General features: G+C 44.0%; 1 protein-coding gene across 7 annotated transcripts in view; it reads left to right on the top strand.

Annotated features, from left to right (window-relative positions):
- The window catches only part of LOC147113798 (sodium-dependent phosphate transport protein 2A-like), a 69,497-nt gene that overhangs the window by 33,414 nt on the left and 17,642 nt on the right, over positions 1 to 18,441 (top strand). For 5 of the 7 annotated variants that reach the window (XM_085995124.1, XM_085995120.1, XM_085995122.1 and 2 more), the window contains 4 exons: positions 3,734 to 3,854; positions 5,639 to 5,806; positions 7,400 to 7,516; positions 10,337 to 10,461. In XM_085995124.1, the coding sequence (XP_085851250.1) occupies positions 3,734 to 3,854; positions 5,639 to 5,806; positions 7,400 to 7,516; positions 10,337 to 10,461 (531 nt within the window). The remainder of the gene's footprint in view (positions 1 to 3,733; positions 3,855 to 5,638; positions 5,807 to 7,399; positions 7,517 to 10,336; positions 10,462 to 18,441) is intronic. The other 2 variants (XM_085995125.1, XM_085995126.1) reach the window with 2 other exon arrangements.

Here is an 18,441-nt window from a genome sequence, read left to right as displayed (position 1 = left end):
CAGCCTCACTGTCTGCAACAGTTGATACTGGTGCAGAATTATGGAAAGTCTGCTCTTAGTCACATTGTGTCCTTAAAAGTTCTTGCCGTACCTTCACATGGGCAACTTTAACCCAGGGATTTATAACAATGATAATACAGTGTCTAAGTTAAAGATTGATAACCATACTTAGCGTACATAATATTTCCAGTGGGTATTACATAATAATGGCTACTTGAATTTATATAGTGACCTTAACACAGAAAGGCATCCCAAAATGCTTCTAAGAGGTATGAGGATAAACAGACCGAGCCAAAGAAGAAATTAAATGAGGTAACCATGACCAAAAGCTTGCTCAAAGAAGAGGGTTTTAAGGAGGGTCTTAATGGAGGAGAGAGAGGTGGAGAGATGGAGCGTGATTAGTGAGGGAATTCCACAGAGTGGGGGCTAGTGGCCAAAGGCACTGCTGCCAATGGCAGGGTGAAGAAAGGGACGGATCCACAAGAAGCTGGAGTCAGAGAAATGGAGAGTTTGGGGCCTTGTAGGCTTGGTGATTATAGAGATAGGAAATAATAAGGCCGTGGACTTAAAAACAAGGATAAGACTGTAGTGCTGTAGCTGCTCCCCCATATTCTTATTAAACTTTAGCATGTTTACAGGTGAGTTCAGTTCTCTGGGCAGATTCTTCCCCTGTTGGTCACTGACTGGTTCATTCATTTTTCCTTCCTCCTTCTTGTTTTAGCACTGGAAAAATATTTCAGACTTTGACCTGATCCCATCTGTGACTTTATTTGTTTATATATATTCATTCACGGGATGTAGGTGTCGCTGTCAAGGCCAGCATTTATTGCCCATCCCCAATTGCCCTTGAGATGGTGTTGGTGAGCCACCTTCTTGAACTGCTGCAGTCCAAGTGGTGAAGCTACTCCCACAGTGCTGTTAGGGAGGGAGTTCCAGGATTTTGACCCAGGAACGATGAAGGATCGGCGATATACTTCCAAGTCAGGATGGTGTGTGACTCAGAGAGGAACTTGCAGGTGGTGGTGTTCACATGCGTCTGCGGCCCTTGTCGCCCTAGGTGGTAGAGGCCGCGAGTTTGAGAGGTACTGCTCAAGAAGCTTTGGTGAGTTGCTGCAGTGTATCTTGTAGATGGTACACACTGCAGACATGGTGCGTTGGTGGTGGAAAGAATGAATGTTTAAGGTACTGGATGGGGTGCCAATCAAGTGGGCTATTTGTCCTGGATGGTGTCGAGCTTCTTGAGTGTTGTTGGAGCTGCCCTCATCCAAGGAAGTGGAGAGTATTCCATCACACTCCTGACTTATGTCTTGTAGATGGTGGAAAGGCTTTGGGGAGTCAGGAAGTGAGTCACTCACTACAGGGTACCCAGCCTCTGACCTGCTCTTGTAGCCACAGTATTTATGTGGCTGGTCCAGTTAAGTTTCTGGTCAATGGTGACCCCCAGGATGCTGATGGTGGGGGATTCGGCGATGGTAATGCTAGTGAATGTCAAGCGGAGGTGGCTAAACTTATTCTTGTTGGAGATAGTCATTGCCTGGCACTTGTGTGGCATGAATGTTACTTGCCATTTTATCAGTCCAAGCCTGAATGTTGTCCAGGTCTTGTCCAGAAGTTGCAAATGGAACTGAACACTGCAATTATCAGCGAACGTCCCCACTTCTGACCTTATGTTGGAGTGAAGGTCATTGATGAAGCAGCTGAAGATGGTTGGGCCGAGGACACTGCCCTGAGGAACTCCTGCAGCGATGTCCTGGGACTGAGATAATTGGTCTCCAAAAACCACAACCATCTTCCTTTGTGCTAGGTATGACTCCAGCCAGTGGAGGGATTTCCTCCTGTTTCCCATTGACTTCAATTTTACTAGGGCTCCTTGATGCCACACTCGGTCAAATGCTGCCTTGATGTCAAGGGCAGTCACTCTCACCTCTGGAATTCAGCCTTTTTTTCCATGTTTGGACCAAGGCTGTAATGAGGTCTGGTGCCAAATGGTCCTGCTGGAACCCAAACTGAGCACTGGTGAGCAGGTTATTGGTGAGTACTTGATAGCATTGTTGACGACACCTTCCATCACTTTGTTAATGATTGAGAGTAGACTGATGGGGTGTTAATTGGCCGGAATGGATTTGTCCTGCTTTTTGTACACGGGAATTACCTGGGCAGTTTTCCACATTGTCGGGTAGATGCCAGTGTTGTAGTTGTACTGAAACAGCTTGGCTAGAGGCGCGGCTAGTTCTGAAGCACAAGTCTTCAGCACTACAGCTGGGATGTTGTCGGGCCCATAGCCTTATGTCACATCATCTGCCTTCACGTCATTCTTCATTCTCATAGTTATTCATTGGCTGAAAAAAATGTCGAGAGAGTTGTTTTTTTTTTAGCCATTGGAAATTATTTTTTCTTTAGAACAAAATACTCTGACCACCAAACTGGTGGCAAGACTCAGGAAAGAGATAGAAAGTGAGAGCGAAACAGAAAGAAAGAAAGGGAGATAGAAAGTGAAAGGAAAAAAGAGGAGAAAAGGAGAAAGAAAATGAAAGGCAAATGCTTTTGATATTGTGATTTAGAGAAATAAGATAAAAATTGATTAGAATGGGTTAAATCAACAAAAGTTAATAAAATAATAAAGGGCAGTGAGAATGGGAAAGAAAATCAAGGAAACTATGATGGGGAACAGAATTAAAATGTATTTTATTTTAATGAAATTTGTTCTGTGGTTTTCATTTCTGTATTTTTAAATTCATGTTACCATGATAAAACTATAGCGAACATTAGGGTAATGTCATTGGTGTATATTCCACTCACTGAGCTGAAAATTAACAGAACCTTCAGCCCAGGGAGACTATCATATCCCTGGACCTACATTAGATGAGTTATCAATTACTCACCTGATGAAGTAATATTAATTTAATATAATATATATACTGAATGGCGCACTAATTGGTATATAGCACTATTGAACAAAAAGGCAGGCGATAACCATGTCAAAATTTCAGAAGTAATCATAATCCATACACCATTTTTTTCATTGGTCCTCAGTTCTGGGGTTACATTCAATGGGTGCTTGCTTTGTTGTCCACTGCACTGACATTTGAGTCTCTAAAGAAGAAAGAAAGAATTTGCAGTTATATAGCGCCTTTCATTACCTCGGGATATCCCAAAGCAGTGAAGTAGTTTTGGGGTGTTGTCACTGTTATAATGTAGGCAAACATGGCCACCAATTTGTGCACAGCAAAGTCCCGCAAACAGTAGTGAGGTAAATAATCATTACTTATATCTTTACCTCTTCAACTTTGTGAGATGGAGCGAGCCTTTGGCTTAGTGGTAGCATTCTTGCCCCTGAGTCAGAAGGTACAAGGTTCAAACTCCACTTCAGACAGTCATGGCAAGTGGAGACCAGAGCTCTGGCTCATAAAACATTGGACAAGAGGTAACATAAACTAGTGCAGGGCAAATTTAGAACTGATGTCAGATGTTTAGCACTTCACACAAAGAGTGATCAACGCACAGAATGGACTTCTGGGGAGGGGCAAAAACTTTGCAGTGTTTCAAAGTGACAGCTGGATGCTGTGGTGGTGGGACTGTGGGTTCATTCTGGGTAGATGAGCTAACTTGAGCTGAATAAGTTTCCTCATCCATATCTAACTCGCGATGGAGGTGAAGCCACCTTAAACCCGCGTGTTACTGTGGTCTCTTGCAGACCTCTTGGTATGTGCTGCTAATGAGCTCTTGCTTACAGCTGCAGGACAACATCACTGTGGACAGTTTGGAAAAGTGCACATCACCAGAATCATGCTGGCAAGACAAGAACTACACCTGGACCTTAGTCAACAGAACGTATGAAGAAAACCTTGAGAAATGTAAGTGTGAAAATAGTTATCAAAATTTGATGCTGGTTTCCATATTAGTGCAAATGTATACTTTACTTAAAAGGTGAACACAGTGGACGGTGGTTTTGTTGATCTAGTTGTTAAGTAATAATAAAGAAATGTAGTTGCATTTGTCTACTGCCTTACAATGTCACAATATGGTTTCATGTATTTCACCTGTGCACATTCGCACATACATACATGCGACATGTACATTCACATACATATGCACACAAAAATACATGCATATAAACACACATATATAGGCACACATGCATACACATGCACATGCTTGTATATATTATATATGCTCTCTGATTCTGTTGACTTATCTATGGAGCAGAACAATGCGAGAGTTCGAGACTTAGGAACCTCTTCATCATGCACTATATGAAATCCATCCTCTAAGTGCTCTCCGGTGGCTCAATGGGAGAATGTACCACCCGGTGTGTTACTGAGCTTTACAGAGCAGGAGAGGCAATGTTCTGATCTCAGGTCTGTGCTGAGTTAACTGATTTTACCCAGTTGGCAGTGGAGGTGCTGAAATCAGAGAGGAAAAGGCAATCAGGTTCAAAACCCAATCGACGTTCCATGCCAGCTGCTTGAGAATGGGATTGTGTGGATGTTGTGGTAAGGATTGGATCGGCCTCGGCTGAATTCCTGTTTACACATGAAGAATGCCCAGTAGGGTGAATTATAGAGAGATGGCTAATTAAATCATCTCAGTCTCTGCCTTCAGAGCTGGTGGGGCAAGTCTGTCATTGAACGTCAAGTTAGCAAGAAGGAGAGGAACATTTTGTTGTGGTTAAAGAACGTAGTAAATCGCACGCCATTTATGGAAATTCCATGTGCCTAATTAAATGACCTTTATGTTAAACTGATCACCTATGCAGTGTACGATGGAATTATTTCAATGCAAGTTTTAATAGTGAGCTCTTATGCTTTTATCAAAGGTGGGTAAATGGAGTTGAGGTAAAGATCTAATTGAATTGAACATAAATGCATTTAAGGGGAAGCTAGATAAGTGCATAAGGGAGAAACGAATTGAAGGATATGTTGATAGGGTGAGATGAAGTAAGGTGGGAGGAGACTAGAGTGGAGCATAAACACCAGCACAGACCAGTTGGGCTGAATGGCCTGTTTCTGTGCTATAAAATTCTCTGTAATTATATGAATATTGGAACAGGCTTGAGGGGCTGAATGGCCTACTCTTAGTCATATGATCCCATACTCCTATCTGAACGAAGTGCCATTGACTGCTGATGCGGGGGCCTCACGCTGTCCAACAGAGCTCACAAGTATAGCCAATCAAATCTCTAGACCAACAGAATTGGAGGCTCACTTCTTCATGAGTCGGCCAATCTGCCACTGGGACAACGATCTCCTCTTGTGTCCTACTAAACACACCGAGACAGCTCAATGTGTCAGCACGCTCTGTCAAGATACAGAAATAGCATTGTGATTCGAGCACGGTGGCACATGGGGCTGACTCAGCATTGAGTGACTTGGCCTGTCCACTGCATTAGGCTAAAAGATTCCCAGGCCCACTCTTGAACTGGTCTGTGTGTGTGCATGTGTGTGCACTAAAGCATCTTTAGTTTGACAATGCTGGGACTCACTGCACCATTCAGCAGCTGTAATCACAGAATGGGAAGATTGACAGGTATTTGGGGGTGTCGTTGCTCAGTAAGCCCTCCATCTTTCATCATGCAGGAACCACTAGCCATAATTGGGAATGATTGCTTGATCTGCCAATGTTTGTGCCTTGCTTGCAGGTAACCATTTGTTTGTGAACTCCACCATGCCCGATCTAGTGGTGGGCTTGATCCTGCTGGCTGGCTCCCTGGTGGTTCTCTGTACGTGCCTGGTACTGATTGTTAAGCTGCTGAATGCTATGCTGAGGGGACAGGTTGCTAAAGCCATCAAAAAAATCATTAACACCGGTGAGTCACTGACTGCAGTCAAGGGGTTGAGTTCCCTGGTGTGACTATTGGAGCCTTTAATGGATTTGTTTGTGCCAGGCGATCAGTTAACACAATCGAGCATTACTGTTTCTTCTGAGCAGAAGCTTGGCAAGCCTCATCTAAAGTGAAATAAAATCAGGAAACACTCAGCAGATCAGGCAGCAGGTGTGGAGAGAGGAAAGTAGCGTTGACATTTCAAGATTGATGACTCTTCGTCAGAACAGATGACGAAGGGTTATAGTCCTGAAACATTAACTCTACTGTCCTCTCTCCACAGATGCTGACCGGCCTACTGAATGTTTCCAGCGGTTTCCGGTTTTAGTTCAGATTTCCAGCATCTGTGGTACTTTGCTATTTGTCTAATCAGAACTGAGTTGAGAGTATTGCAGCTTAGCACGTTAACAAACAGAACATGGGCCTCTTTGCCATGAACTACGCACCAATCCAAATATGCCCATCAGAAGCTTCATAGGTAAGGTTCAGAAACCATGGATCAAGGCCAATTTAAACTATACCCGGGTGTCAATCCTCATTGCCAGGAGGGTAGGACTATTGTGGGAGCGGGAAAGGAACATCCTACCACTCTTTCTGATATTGGCTATGGAATTTTTTTATACCTCTTGTACGTTTACCCCCATCTAAGAGTGAACATTACTAGTGAGTGGGAGTTTGCTGCGTGAAGTTGCGTCGTCTAATGGATAGGGTGGCCGTTTGCATCGAGCTCGTAAACTGCCTTACAGAAAACAAATCTGGGAAGACATCAATGGCCACGTCAATGCATGGTCTCATGGTACTCCATTCATTAAGGACAAAAGACCACATATGGGAGCAAGAATTGCTCAGGCCATTACATAGTCATTGTAATTGTATTCAAAAGAACAGAATATCCCTACATATAATGACCAGAACAATTCAGCCCATTCACGCGCACCCCCCACACCGCCCTACCCCCCCCCCCCCCCCGCACCACATCACCCACCTTTTGGTAGTCAACAAGATCGTATGTGTTAGGCAACAAGAACTCCAGGTTCTCACACAAACAGAAGTAGCTGGCTGTTCCAGTGGCAAGTTAATAGTAACTGAGCAGGTATGTGTGAAATAGTCTGAAAATGTGTCATAAGAATTCCCTACCTAACATTGTCGCTGGGTCAAAATCCTGGAACTCCCTACCTAACAGCACCGTGGGATGACCATCACCCTATGGACTGCAGCGGTTCAAGAAGAAGGCTCATCACCACCTTCTCAAAGGCAACTAGGGATGGGAAATAAATGCCGGCCTTGCCAGTGACACCCACATCCTGAAATCTAATAATAAAAACATATTCAGAAAAAACAAAGTTCTACATAGCTGATTTGCATTAGAAGAAAATTGCCCTGGTTATAAGGAAATTTCCAGTTATCATCAACAGAAACCAATTAGTTACTGAGACTCATCACTGCCTGAGGAACCCACCAGATACTGATTGTTATTGACAGGCCTTGCAATAAGCTGAGGCAAGTCAGGAAAGTGCTGATGTTCTGAAGAATCCCAGACGGAGCCTATTTCACGCCATGTCCTCTGTTTGATTTCAGATTTCCCATATCCGTTTGGCTGGTTGGCAGGGTATCTTGCCATGGTGGTGGGAGCTGGCATTACTTTTGTTGTCCAAAGCAGCTCTGTGTTTACTTCGGCCATCACTCCTCTCATCGGTAAGTTCACATGCAACTAGTCAGGGCAGCATTCTGGCAGCCAATCCATAGACAGTAGTTAGAATCATAGAATTACAGCACAGAAGCAGTCCATTCGGCCCATTGTGCCTGTGCTAACTCTTTGATAGAGCTATCCAATTATTAACACTCCCCACACCCTTACATTTTTTTCCTTTTCAAGTGTATATATATACCAATTTCCTTTTGAAAGTTACTATTGAATCTGCTTCCACCACCCTTTCAGGCAGTGCATTCCAGATCACAACAACTTGCCATGTAAAAAAATGTCTCCTCATCTTCCGCTGATTCTTTTGCAATTATCTTAAATCTGTTTCCTCTGGTTACCGACCTTCTTGTGGCAACAGTATCTCTTAAAACCCTTCATGATTCTGAACACCTCAATTAAATCTCCTGTTAACCTTCTTTGCTCTAAGGAGAACAATCCCAACTTCTCCAGTCTCTCCACATAACTGAAGGCCCTCATCCCTGGTATCATTCTGGTAAATTTCCTCTTCATCTTCTCCAAGGCCTTGACATTCTTCCAGCCCAGAATTGGACACAATTCTCTAGCTGATGCCTAACCAGTGATTTATAAAGGATTAGCATAACTTTCTTGCTTTTGTAATCTATGCCTCAATTTATAAAGCCCAGAATCCCATATGCCATTTTAACAGCCTTATCAATTTTTCTTGCCACCTTCAAAGATTTGTGTATGTGAACCGCCAGATCTCGCTGGTCCTGCATCCCCTTTAAAATTGTACCAGAGTTAATTCTCACCTCTAAGTCAGAAAGTTGTGGATTCAAGTCCCACTTTAGAGATTTACGCACATAACCGAGGCTAACTCTCCAGTGCAGGTCTGAGAGAGGTCCTGCACTTTTGGAGGTGCCGTTTTTCAGATGACACGTTAAACCAAGGCGCCGTCTGCCCTCTCAGGTGGACATAAAAGATCCCATGGAACTACTATGAAGATGAGCTGAGGAAATTTCCCTGGTGCCTCAACCAATATCTAAAACAGATGATCTGGTCATTTATTTCATTGCTGTTTGTGAGAGCTTGCTGTGTGCATTTTTGCTGCTGTGTTTCCTACATTACATCAGTGACTACGCTTCAAAAGTTCATTCTTTCTTTCTTTCATCCCACCATCTCCGCTTTGGTCCTGTGTGTGGTCTTTTCCCAGATGAGGCCCATTCCATCACTGCCCAAGAATACGAACGGCCTACCCATCCCAATCCCGACACTGCCACACTTTTTTTCACTTTGTGCACATTCATTACATCAGTCTTGAACACCTTGTCCTCCTAAGCTGATGCCTAACATTCTCCTTGCACAGTGTATTCAAGAAGTTATCCAGCCTGTCCTTCGGTACCTTCACCAACAAAAGACTGCCTCACTCACGCTCCTTTTCACAGCCACAATCCAAACCTCTTCCTTAGTTTCCATGGACAATCGTCACGTCTTCCTCATATCCCCATTTTGCCTGATATCCAACTTCCCGGGTACTGGCATTCTCACCGAATCCTTGGTTGCAATTCCCCTGATGACTAAGGAGCTTGACATCAACTTTCTAAAAACGGTGATTGTGCTCATTATAGGGCTTTGGTGAGTCCACACCTGGAGCACTGTGTACAGTTTTGGTCTCCTTATATAAGGACAGATATACTTGCCTCAGAGTGAGGTGCAATGAAGGTTCACTAGATTGATTCCTATGATGAGATGGTTGTCCTATGAGGGTAGATTGAGTAGAATGGGCCTATATTCTCTGGAGTTTGGAAGAATGAGAGGTGATCTCATTGAAAAGTATAAAATTGTTAGAGGGCTTGAAACGGCAGATGCTGAGCAGCTGTTTCCCCTGGCTAGAACTAGGGGGCATAGTCTCAGGCTTTTTAGGACTGAAATGAGGAGAAATGACTTCACTCAAAGGGTTGCGAATCGTTGGAATTCTCTATCACAGAGGGCTGTGGATGCTCAGTCGTCGAGACTCAGATCGATAGATTTTTGAATATTAAGGGAATCAAGGGATACGGGGATAGGACAGAAAAGTGGAGTTGAGGTAGAAGATCAGCCATGATCTTATTAAATGGTGGAGCAGGCCCGAGGGACGGTATAGCCTACTCTTGCTCCTATTATGGTCTTGTGTTCTTATACAGGGGAAAGCATGGAAGGATGAGGAAAAGGTAATGAAAGTGACCATCTGAGGGCATTGGATATTAATAAACAGCATGGGATTCCATAGTGCCGGTATTTTCAGGGAGCCAGCCTCTGGGAGGGTGGGAAGGCATCACTACAGGCATCTGGTTCTTGCCACGGCTTTCCCAGGCTGCAAGACCATGAAAAGGACAGGACATTAAAATTTTTCTTTGAAGTTCGCAGGCCTGGGAGATAATTCAATCTTCCTGAGATCGATTCAACACCTCTGCAGGCCTTTAAAATTTAAATCCCCTTCGCCACCCACCAAAACAATGCTGGACTCCAGGAAGGCACAGGTATTCCTCGTACACAGCTAGGGCACGAGTGACATGAATTATTCTACATTCTCCCATCACTTGTGGCAGAAAACCCCGGAGGTGGTGGGCAGAAAGCAGACTGTTGACAGAATGGCTCCCGGAGCAAATCTTCTGCCGGCCTGCTGTAGTTACACTGGAAAGCCGGTATAACTCCAGTGGCAAATCCTGACCTCAGATCTTAAATCAATGAACACTAAGGCTTCTTGGCCTGAATACTTTAAATACTTGATAAGCTAATAGTTGTTGTGTGCATCATTTGATCAGTTGGATTGTGTTGAATTGGGTCTACTTGTGGTGTTGTTTCATATTGTCTAGGTATTGGTGTGATCAGTATTGAACGTGCCTACCCTTTGACCTTGGGATCCAATATTGGCACCACCACCACTGCAGTCTTGGCAGCTTTGGCCAGCCCAGGTGACATGTTACCAAGTGCTTTCCAGGTAAAATTTAATCTTTCCCACTAAGTTATAGTTGTCTGTATTTGGCGATGAACACAAAAGTCGCAATGCAAACAGAGCTACATGAGATTTACATTTTTCAGCCTATTTACCCCCTCTTTTCCCTCTCCTTTTCTGGAGGTGCATACTTGGGCTGGGGCATGGTTGCACAGGACGCTGGCAGCCCTCTGGCACCTCATCCAAGTGTCCATCTTTCACGTGCGCACCTATCCAGTGAGCTTCAGCAGGTTTTCGACCATGGAGGCCCATCACACCATGTCCCAACACACACACTTTCCAGCACAGGTCAGTAGATGGTGATCCAGAGCAGAAAGCCCAGAAGGCCCAGTTGATTTTAACTCTCCCTAGATCAAGAGTGCTGAGGCAAATTGTAGTTCCTTTTTTTTATTGGCTGAGGCAGCTAATGCAACACAGACTGAGGATCGAATGTAAAACCTTCAGTATCTCACTGACTTTGCTGACGTCCTCTTGCATCTTCAAATTGACCAATTATAAATGCTTAGTTAATGTAAAGCATCACGTAGTTGAACAAACAAAGCCAGCCGTTTAGCCCAGTGAAAGTAAACGTGTTGTCATTGAAAAATGCATCACTGATGGAGCAAGTGATTTGTTATCAAGCCGGTTTGCTCAGGAACCCTCACTTTTATTGCCTCCAGAACTGTTCATGTGAAACAGTGATACTTGTGCAGCAAACCACACTGTCAGCCGTGGCTCAGTCAGTACAACTCTTGCTGCTGGGACAGATTCCAAACCCCATTCCAGAGACTTGAACACATAATCCAGCCTAATACTTCAATGCAGCACTGAGGGAGCGCTGCACTGTCAGAGGTGCCTTCTCTCAGATGAGATATAAATCAAAGCCCTGTCTTCTTATTCAAGGTGGATAGCAGGGGAATTCTCCCAGCATCCTGGCCAACATTTATCTCTCAACCAACACCATTAAATCAGATTATCTGATCGTTTAACCCATTGGTGTTTGTGGAATCTAGCTGTGCACAAATTGGTTGTCGCGTTTCTCTACAAAACAACAGTGGCTACAATTCAAAAGTACTTCATAGGCTGTGAAGTGCTTTGGGGTGTGCTGAGGATATGAAAAACATTGTTTGTTTGCAAATTTGTTCTTTTCTCTGTTTTCCTTTTGTAATACGGAGTTCCCCGATGTTACACCTTTCACTTGAGCAGATGCAGCAGGGGAATCGTTGTGCTACTGACTGTATAACTGTGATGGTACTGAATTCAGTGCCGGCTCATCCAGAGATAACCCACAGTTATCTACTCAACTTTTATCTGGTGAATTGCGCAGATGAACCCTACCAAACTACAAATGACTAGTGCATAGCCTATAAGGAAAGAAGGTACAGGAAACAGTGTAAAAAATGTAAATACTTCAAATTAAACTGCAGGATAATGGGGCATGTGTTGAAGATGGCAAAAGGCAAGTTTAGGACTGATTAAAAAGTTCTTCACATGAAGAGTCAACAAAATTTGGAGTTGACTTCCAGGCAAGGCAATGGAAGCACAACCCGTGGAGTCATTTAAGAAGCATTTGGTTGTGGTGATGAAGGGGTGGCGGGGGGTGGGGGTGGGGACTCTAGGTTCTTTCTAGATGAATGAGCTTGCAGGAACCTTAGTCATCTGTATCTATCTCGTGAGCTTGTTATTTGCAGGTCTGCTCTTTAAATAGCTGTAAATATGTTGGGTAAGGGTATCAAGGGATATGGAGCAAAGGTGGGCAAATGGAGTTAAAGTGCGGATCAGCCACAATCTAATTGAATGGCGAAGCAGGCTCGAGGAACTAAATGGCATATGCCTGTTCCTATGAAGGAGTGATTCCAGCTGTGGAGTAGCACTCGTAGGGAGCAAATCTTGGGAAATCTAGTCCAGTTTCTCACCCATTGCTCTGAGGTAGGCTGACCAGGCCTTGAGTGCAACCCTCTCTCCTGGTCCCAGCACGCAGCCACATTGCAGGTGAGTGTTAATCACTGAATGTGCCCAAGCTGATCTGCTGGTGGTGAATGAAACGGGCAGATAGTCTTGCTGCCACCTTGAAATGTATCCTGCCTGGTGAGTTAATGATCGCCACCTCACCCAGGAAGATTTTAAATAAAAACAGAACATTGTGCAATTGCAACAACAGTTCAGTCAACTTCTCCAGAGAGAAAAGAGCAGTTAATGTTTTGGGTGTACACCCATTGCACTTCGAAGTAAAGTCACTAGGGTGGTTCTTTTGGGGGAGCAACAGACTTGTTTGTGGGAAATGGAAAAAAAATTGCCACAAATCTCTTGCTGGCAAAAACAGCTGATCTATCAAGCTGGTAACTGAGACAGAATTAGGCCTCATGTCTGGGTCAGTTGCAGACGAATTGATAGAGCTAAATTGCTTTGATTAGTCAATGATGCCATTATTATTGTAACATGCAACTACAAGACCGGTAGAAAAACTTGCATTTCTATAGCGCCTTTCATGACCACTGGACGTTTCAAAGAACTTTACAGCCAATTAAGTACTTTTTGAAGTGGAGTCACTGTTGTAATGTGGGAAACACAGCAGCCAATTTGCGCAGAGCAAGCTCCCACAAACAGCAATGTGATAATGACCAGATAATCTGTTTTTGTTATGTCGGTTGAGGGATAAATATTGGTCAGGACACTGGGGATAACTCCCCTGCTCTTCTTCAAAATAGTACCATGGGATCTTTTATGTTCACCTTAGTGGGCAGGCAGTGCCTCGGTTTAACATCTCATCTGAAAGACGGCCTTCAACAGTGCAGCATTCCCTCAGCACTGCACTGGAGTGTCAGCCTAGCTTTATGTGCTCACATTCCAGGAGTGGGACTTAAACCCATGGCCTTCTGACTCAGAGGCGAGTGTGCTACCCACTTTTTTTTTATACATTATACTTTATTGCACATTAAGAACATTTACAACATCATGATCATTAGATTGTATGATACAAATCAATTCCACCGCTCTGCACAGCCATTCCGCCACCACATTTTAACATCAAAACCTGAAGTTTAATTTGTCACCTGTAACATATATTAATCTATTGTACTTTAAAAGTTGGTTGTAAAATACTGTCCTTAAATTCCTTTCTGAATAAAACATCCACAGAGCCTTATAATGATCTTTTAGCTTATATTTAAAATACTCTTTTAGATTGATTCTCCTCCCCTTAAAAAACAGAGCATTCCTTCTTTGCACAATCACGAATCTAGCCAAACTGAACATTAAATTAATTGCCGCTCTGCTAGACTCGGGCAGACTCTCCTGCAATCCCCATCTCAAAATTGAGTCCCATGGGATTCCCATTCTCGCTCTTCGGTCCCCACCCAGCAAAAAAGCTTCACACAACTGTCGAACATAGTACTTAAAGTCATTAAACTGCGCACATAACCCCAGTAAATGGGACAGAGTCTCATCCCGTGTCTCACACATTGGGCAAGTTGCCGCCTCCACTCGTCCAACCTTGCACAAGACCGTCATGGTAAAAATCCGGTTATGAGCCAATTTGAAATCCAGTTCAATCCATTTTGGGCATTTAAAACTCGCCCACACTCCATTCCAAATCCTGTTGAAGTCCAGCTGTGGGTATATACTCTGCCAAAACTCCTGACCAGCAGGTGTCTTGAATCTCCATTCTCTAAATACCTCATAGAAATCTCGAGTATTACAGTTGTCAAATTGGACCAACTCTCCCCCTTTCTCCAGTACAAAGCTTGGAAAAGAAGGACGCATTTTATTTCCTTTGGAGATTTCCGCATTTATTTCTTCCATTCAATCCTGTGGCATTGCCCTCACAATCTTCTCATACATGATTCCTATTGCTTTTCCTTCTACCTCCTGACCCTCCTCCCACACCATGTCCCTCACTATCGCTTCCGGCAACCAACCTGGAATTACCTCGTATAATACATCTTTCACAGATATAATCCCAGCTTTTATAAAAGCTTGATTAAATAAAACCTCTCCTTCGATGTTGACCGACCTGTTCAAAAATAAGTACTGTTCTAAAAATTCCTCAGCCCCCTTGGGCATAAACTGCACACTCTTTAAAAATTGGGCCCAAGTCTCTACAACCCCCTTATAAAGCCTAGGGAGAAGTTTAATCGATTTCAAAAACATATTATTGTATTCCATATACAATATCCCCTGCCCTCCTATCCCACTTCATTTTAAAAAATGCTCAAAACAACTCTTCCAAAAACTTGTATTTGACTTCTGAAGAAATCTCTTCACCCATTTGATTCTAAAGGATTTCTTCTTCAAATCAATATCTGGAAAATTGAGTCCTCCCTGATTTCTCCGTCCAATGATGGTATTGTATGCCACCAAGGCTGGTTTCCCTTCCCATAAAAACCTCACACAAGCCTCTCAGATGGACTTTTCCGCCCACTCAGGAATATCCTCCACCGTCAATAAGTACCATAGCTTAGATAGCAGGAGAGCAGACACCACTGTCACTCTTCCTTGCGCTTTCAACCGCCTTCTTTCCCATCTTCCCAAAATCTTTTTAATTTTCATAACCTTCGGTTCCCAATTTAATCAATCCACTTCATCCCTGTCTTTCTTGCACCCCATATGCACCCACAGAACTTCCAAAACCTCCACCACCTTAAAGGGACATTCCCCCAACCATTCCCCCCTACCCCTCCCTGCAACCAGGCATTGGGACTTACTATAATTCACTCTGGCTCCTGAAGCTCTACAATATTCCTCCACTACATCCATAGCTTTCCTCACTGACTCCTCATTTCTCAATGTTAAGGTTGTGTCATCTGCATATTGGTGTATCACCGACACCAGCCCAGAACTGAGGACCACAATCCCAACTACACCTTGTTTCTTTCGCATCATGTAACCTAATGGTTCTGCTACCAATGTGTACAACAATGGGGACAGGGGACAACCCTGTCTCACTGATCTCTGTATCGGAATATACTTGGATAAAAAACCATTACATTTAACGCAGCTAAATATGTTTGAATAAAAAATCCTTATCCACTGAATGAAATTTTCCGTGAAACCAAATGCTTCCAAAACCTTCAATAAAAACTCACGAGAGACCCTATCAAAGGCTTTCTCTTGATCTATCTTTAATACATAAGCCTCCCTCCCACTCTCTTCCATGAGCTCTATCGCATCTCGGATTGAGACCACAGAGTCTGCGATGTCCCGGCCTATGACTCCATAGGACTGAGAGGGCCAAACTATCTCCGGTAACACCTCCTTCAAATGATTTGCCATAACCCTCGCCAAGATCTTATAATCCACATTTAATAATGTGATGGGCCTCCAATTCTTCAGATCCCGTCTATCCCCTTTATTTTTATAAGCTAAGCTTATGATCCCTCTCCTCATAGATGGGGCCAGGCTTCCCTCAATTTTAATTTCCTTAAAAACTTCTAAGAGCAATGGACTTAAAATCTCGAAAAATTCTTTATACAGGAAACTTTCGATTAACCGGCCCCTAAATAACCGGAATGCTCTATCCACCGGCAAAATTATTACTTTTATTACTTTTTTTACTCCATTTGTTGCTGTGCAAGGGTGTAGCTGAAGCTGTTGCTAAGCTACAGAGACGCTTGCAACTTGTGCCGATTGTTTTGAAGCTGTTGCAACAGGGTTTGTTGCTTTATACGGAGCTCTGAGCTCCGTATCTTTTACTATAGCATCGGTTATCTGGAATTGTTGATGAACCGGCAACACGTCGGTCCCGTCCGTGCCAGATACCAGAAAGTTTCCTGTAAAACTTTGCACTTAGTCCATCGGACCCTGGGCTTTTCCCCCCCTTCATTCCATTTATTGCTACTTTTATTTCCGCTAATCCTACTTCTTTGCAACACATGCTTCTCTCATCCTCCTTCAAACCCGCTTCAATAAAAGCAGTAACCTTCTCCATCGCCAAATTGGAAATGTCTTCTTTTGTATATAGCTCTTGATAAAAGCTGCTAGCCGCCTCTAAAATCTCCTCACTTTCATGAATGATCTTCTCCCCAACCTTCAACTCTTCAATTAACGATAATCTCTGTCGCAGCTTCTCTTGCTCTAGAAAATATCTAGTGCATCTTTCGCCCTCCAGTGCATCTCTAACCTTTGCACGGAGAATGGCCCCCTTGCGTTTTTCAGCTTGCAATAATTCCCACTCTTCCTTTAGCACCCGGAACTTAGTCTCAGCTCCCTTATCCCCTCCGTCAACTGCTTTACAGACATCCGTAAACCTTTTGTTTATATTCTCTTCTCGATGCCGGTTAGCTGCCGTCCTCTTTTTCCCATAACGTACCGAAAAAACTTTTACCTCATATTTGAAATTGTCCCACCAAACTCTTCTTTCTTTCAAGAACAAAGGTTCCTTCCGAGCATTCTTTATTATATTTATAATCCCTTCTTTATAAGCAATTTCTTTCAGGTATTGATTGTTTAAAATCCACACCCCTGAACCGATCTTAACTCTGCTGTTCCTAATTCTAAGAACCAAAGCCAAGTGATCACTAAAAAATACTTTTTTATAATAAATCTCCATCACCTCCAAACTTAACCCTTCCCGCATTAACACAAAATCTATTCGGCTCTGTTTTAAAACATCACCCACCCAACCTGATCTGGAGAACTCCCTTTTTATGGGGTCCCGGTCCCTCCATAAGTCTCTCAAATTTAAATTTGCCATCATTTTTACAATCATCCCTCTGGAGTTATCATCCTTAAAGGTCATCTGGGCTGAAATGTCCATCCGAGATAAAAATACATTAAAATCCCCCACTATACAAGGATTTTCCACCTCTGCCGCTTCAGTGAATAACCCCCGAAAAACCTCGCGACGCTTGCAATGGTCGTTCGGTGCATAGATATTAAAGAGATCGCAATTAAATCCCTCCATTTTTACCCTTAGCCGTAAAAATCTCCCCTCAGTGTCCTTGTCCACCAAGGCAACGTTCTCTTTTATGGACGGACTCACCAAAACAGGCACCCCTCTACGGTTATCGGTTGCACAACTTGCAAACACCGCTCCCTTCCAAACCTTCTGAACTCTTTCTAGAATATCCTCATCCCAAAAGGTTTCTTGCAGATACAAGTCTGAACCTTTAAAACCCTGCAACAACTGCTGCAATTTCTTCTCACCCCTCAGTCCATTCACGTTAATTGAGACCAATGTAATCATGGCTCCAAAGAAGGGAAGTATGTCTGATAATCTTCTCATCATTTAATCTCTGGCTCTTCCCTCCTCTCATGCTCCTTCTCAACTTTTCGGGCAGCTGTTGCATTTTCCTGCAGCCTCCGGCTCTTTTTCACCTCCTGTTTGATCCCTCCCTGCTGTTTCAGCCTCTTCCTTGCATTAAGTTTGGGCCCAGGAGCTGCCCTTTCCCCCTCCTTCTGCCCCTCACTAACCTTTCCCTTTCCACATGATGCCACCCCACCCCTGACTTCCATGTCTCTGTCCCCCTCTAATTCCTCACACTCAAGCTCTTCTGCAACCCCCGTGCCTGCTCCCCGTCAGATACATAATCCTGCTCCCCGTCAGATATTTCATCTCCCATAGAGAGTCTTCCTGCTATCGCAGTTTCTCCCACTGTGCCGCTCCCTTCGACCACAACTCCACCTCTGACTCTTGCACCCTGTTCCCTCTCTCCATGGGACAATGGCGCACCTAAATTGTTCCCTTCTGACGTCTCTATCTTGCCGATTCCATCCTGCTATCCCTTTCAGGCTCCTGCCTCTTGCACCCACTCCCCGTCCTGCCCCCTCCTGCTCACCAAGATATCCGACTCCCCGCCTCTCCCCGGAGCACCCACATCCACCACACACCCCGCTCCCACCACCTCTCCCCACGCAGACACCAGACTCCTCAGGGGGAGCCGAACCGCACTAAGGCTTGAGTCTGCACTCGACCCTCGCTGCCCGCTGCTGTCTTTGTTCCCCTCCACAGCACTCGGCGTGTTTTCCGCCATCTCCATCCCGTTCTAC

Source organism: Somniosus microcephalus, chromosome 8, assembly GCF_052327205.1.
Source record: "Somniosus microcephalus isolate GS21.2 chromosome 8, FLI_Smic_1.0, whole genome shotgun sequence".
Classification (NCBI taxonomy): Eukaryota; Metazoa; Chordata; class Chondrichthyes; order Squaliformes; family Somniosidae; genus Somniosus; species Somniosus microcephalus.
Note: the sequence above shows the minus strand (reverse complement) of the source record. Positions and strands in the feature narration are given on the sequence as shown.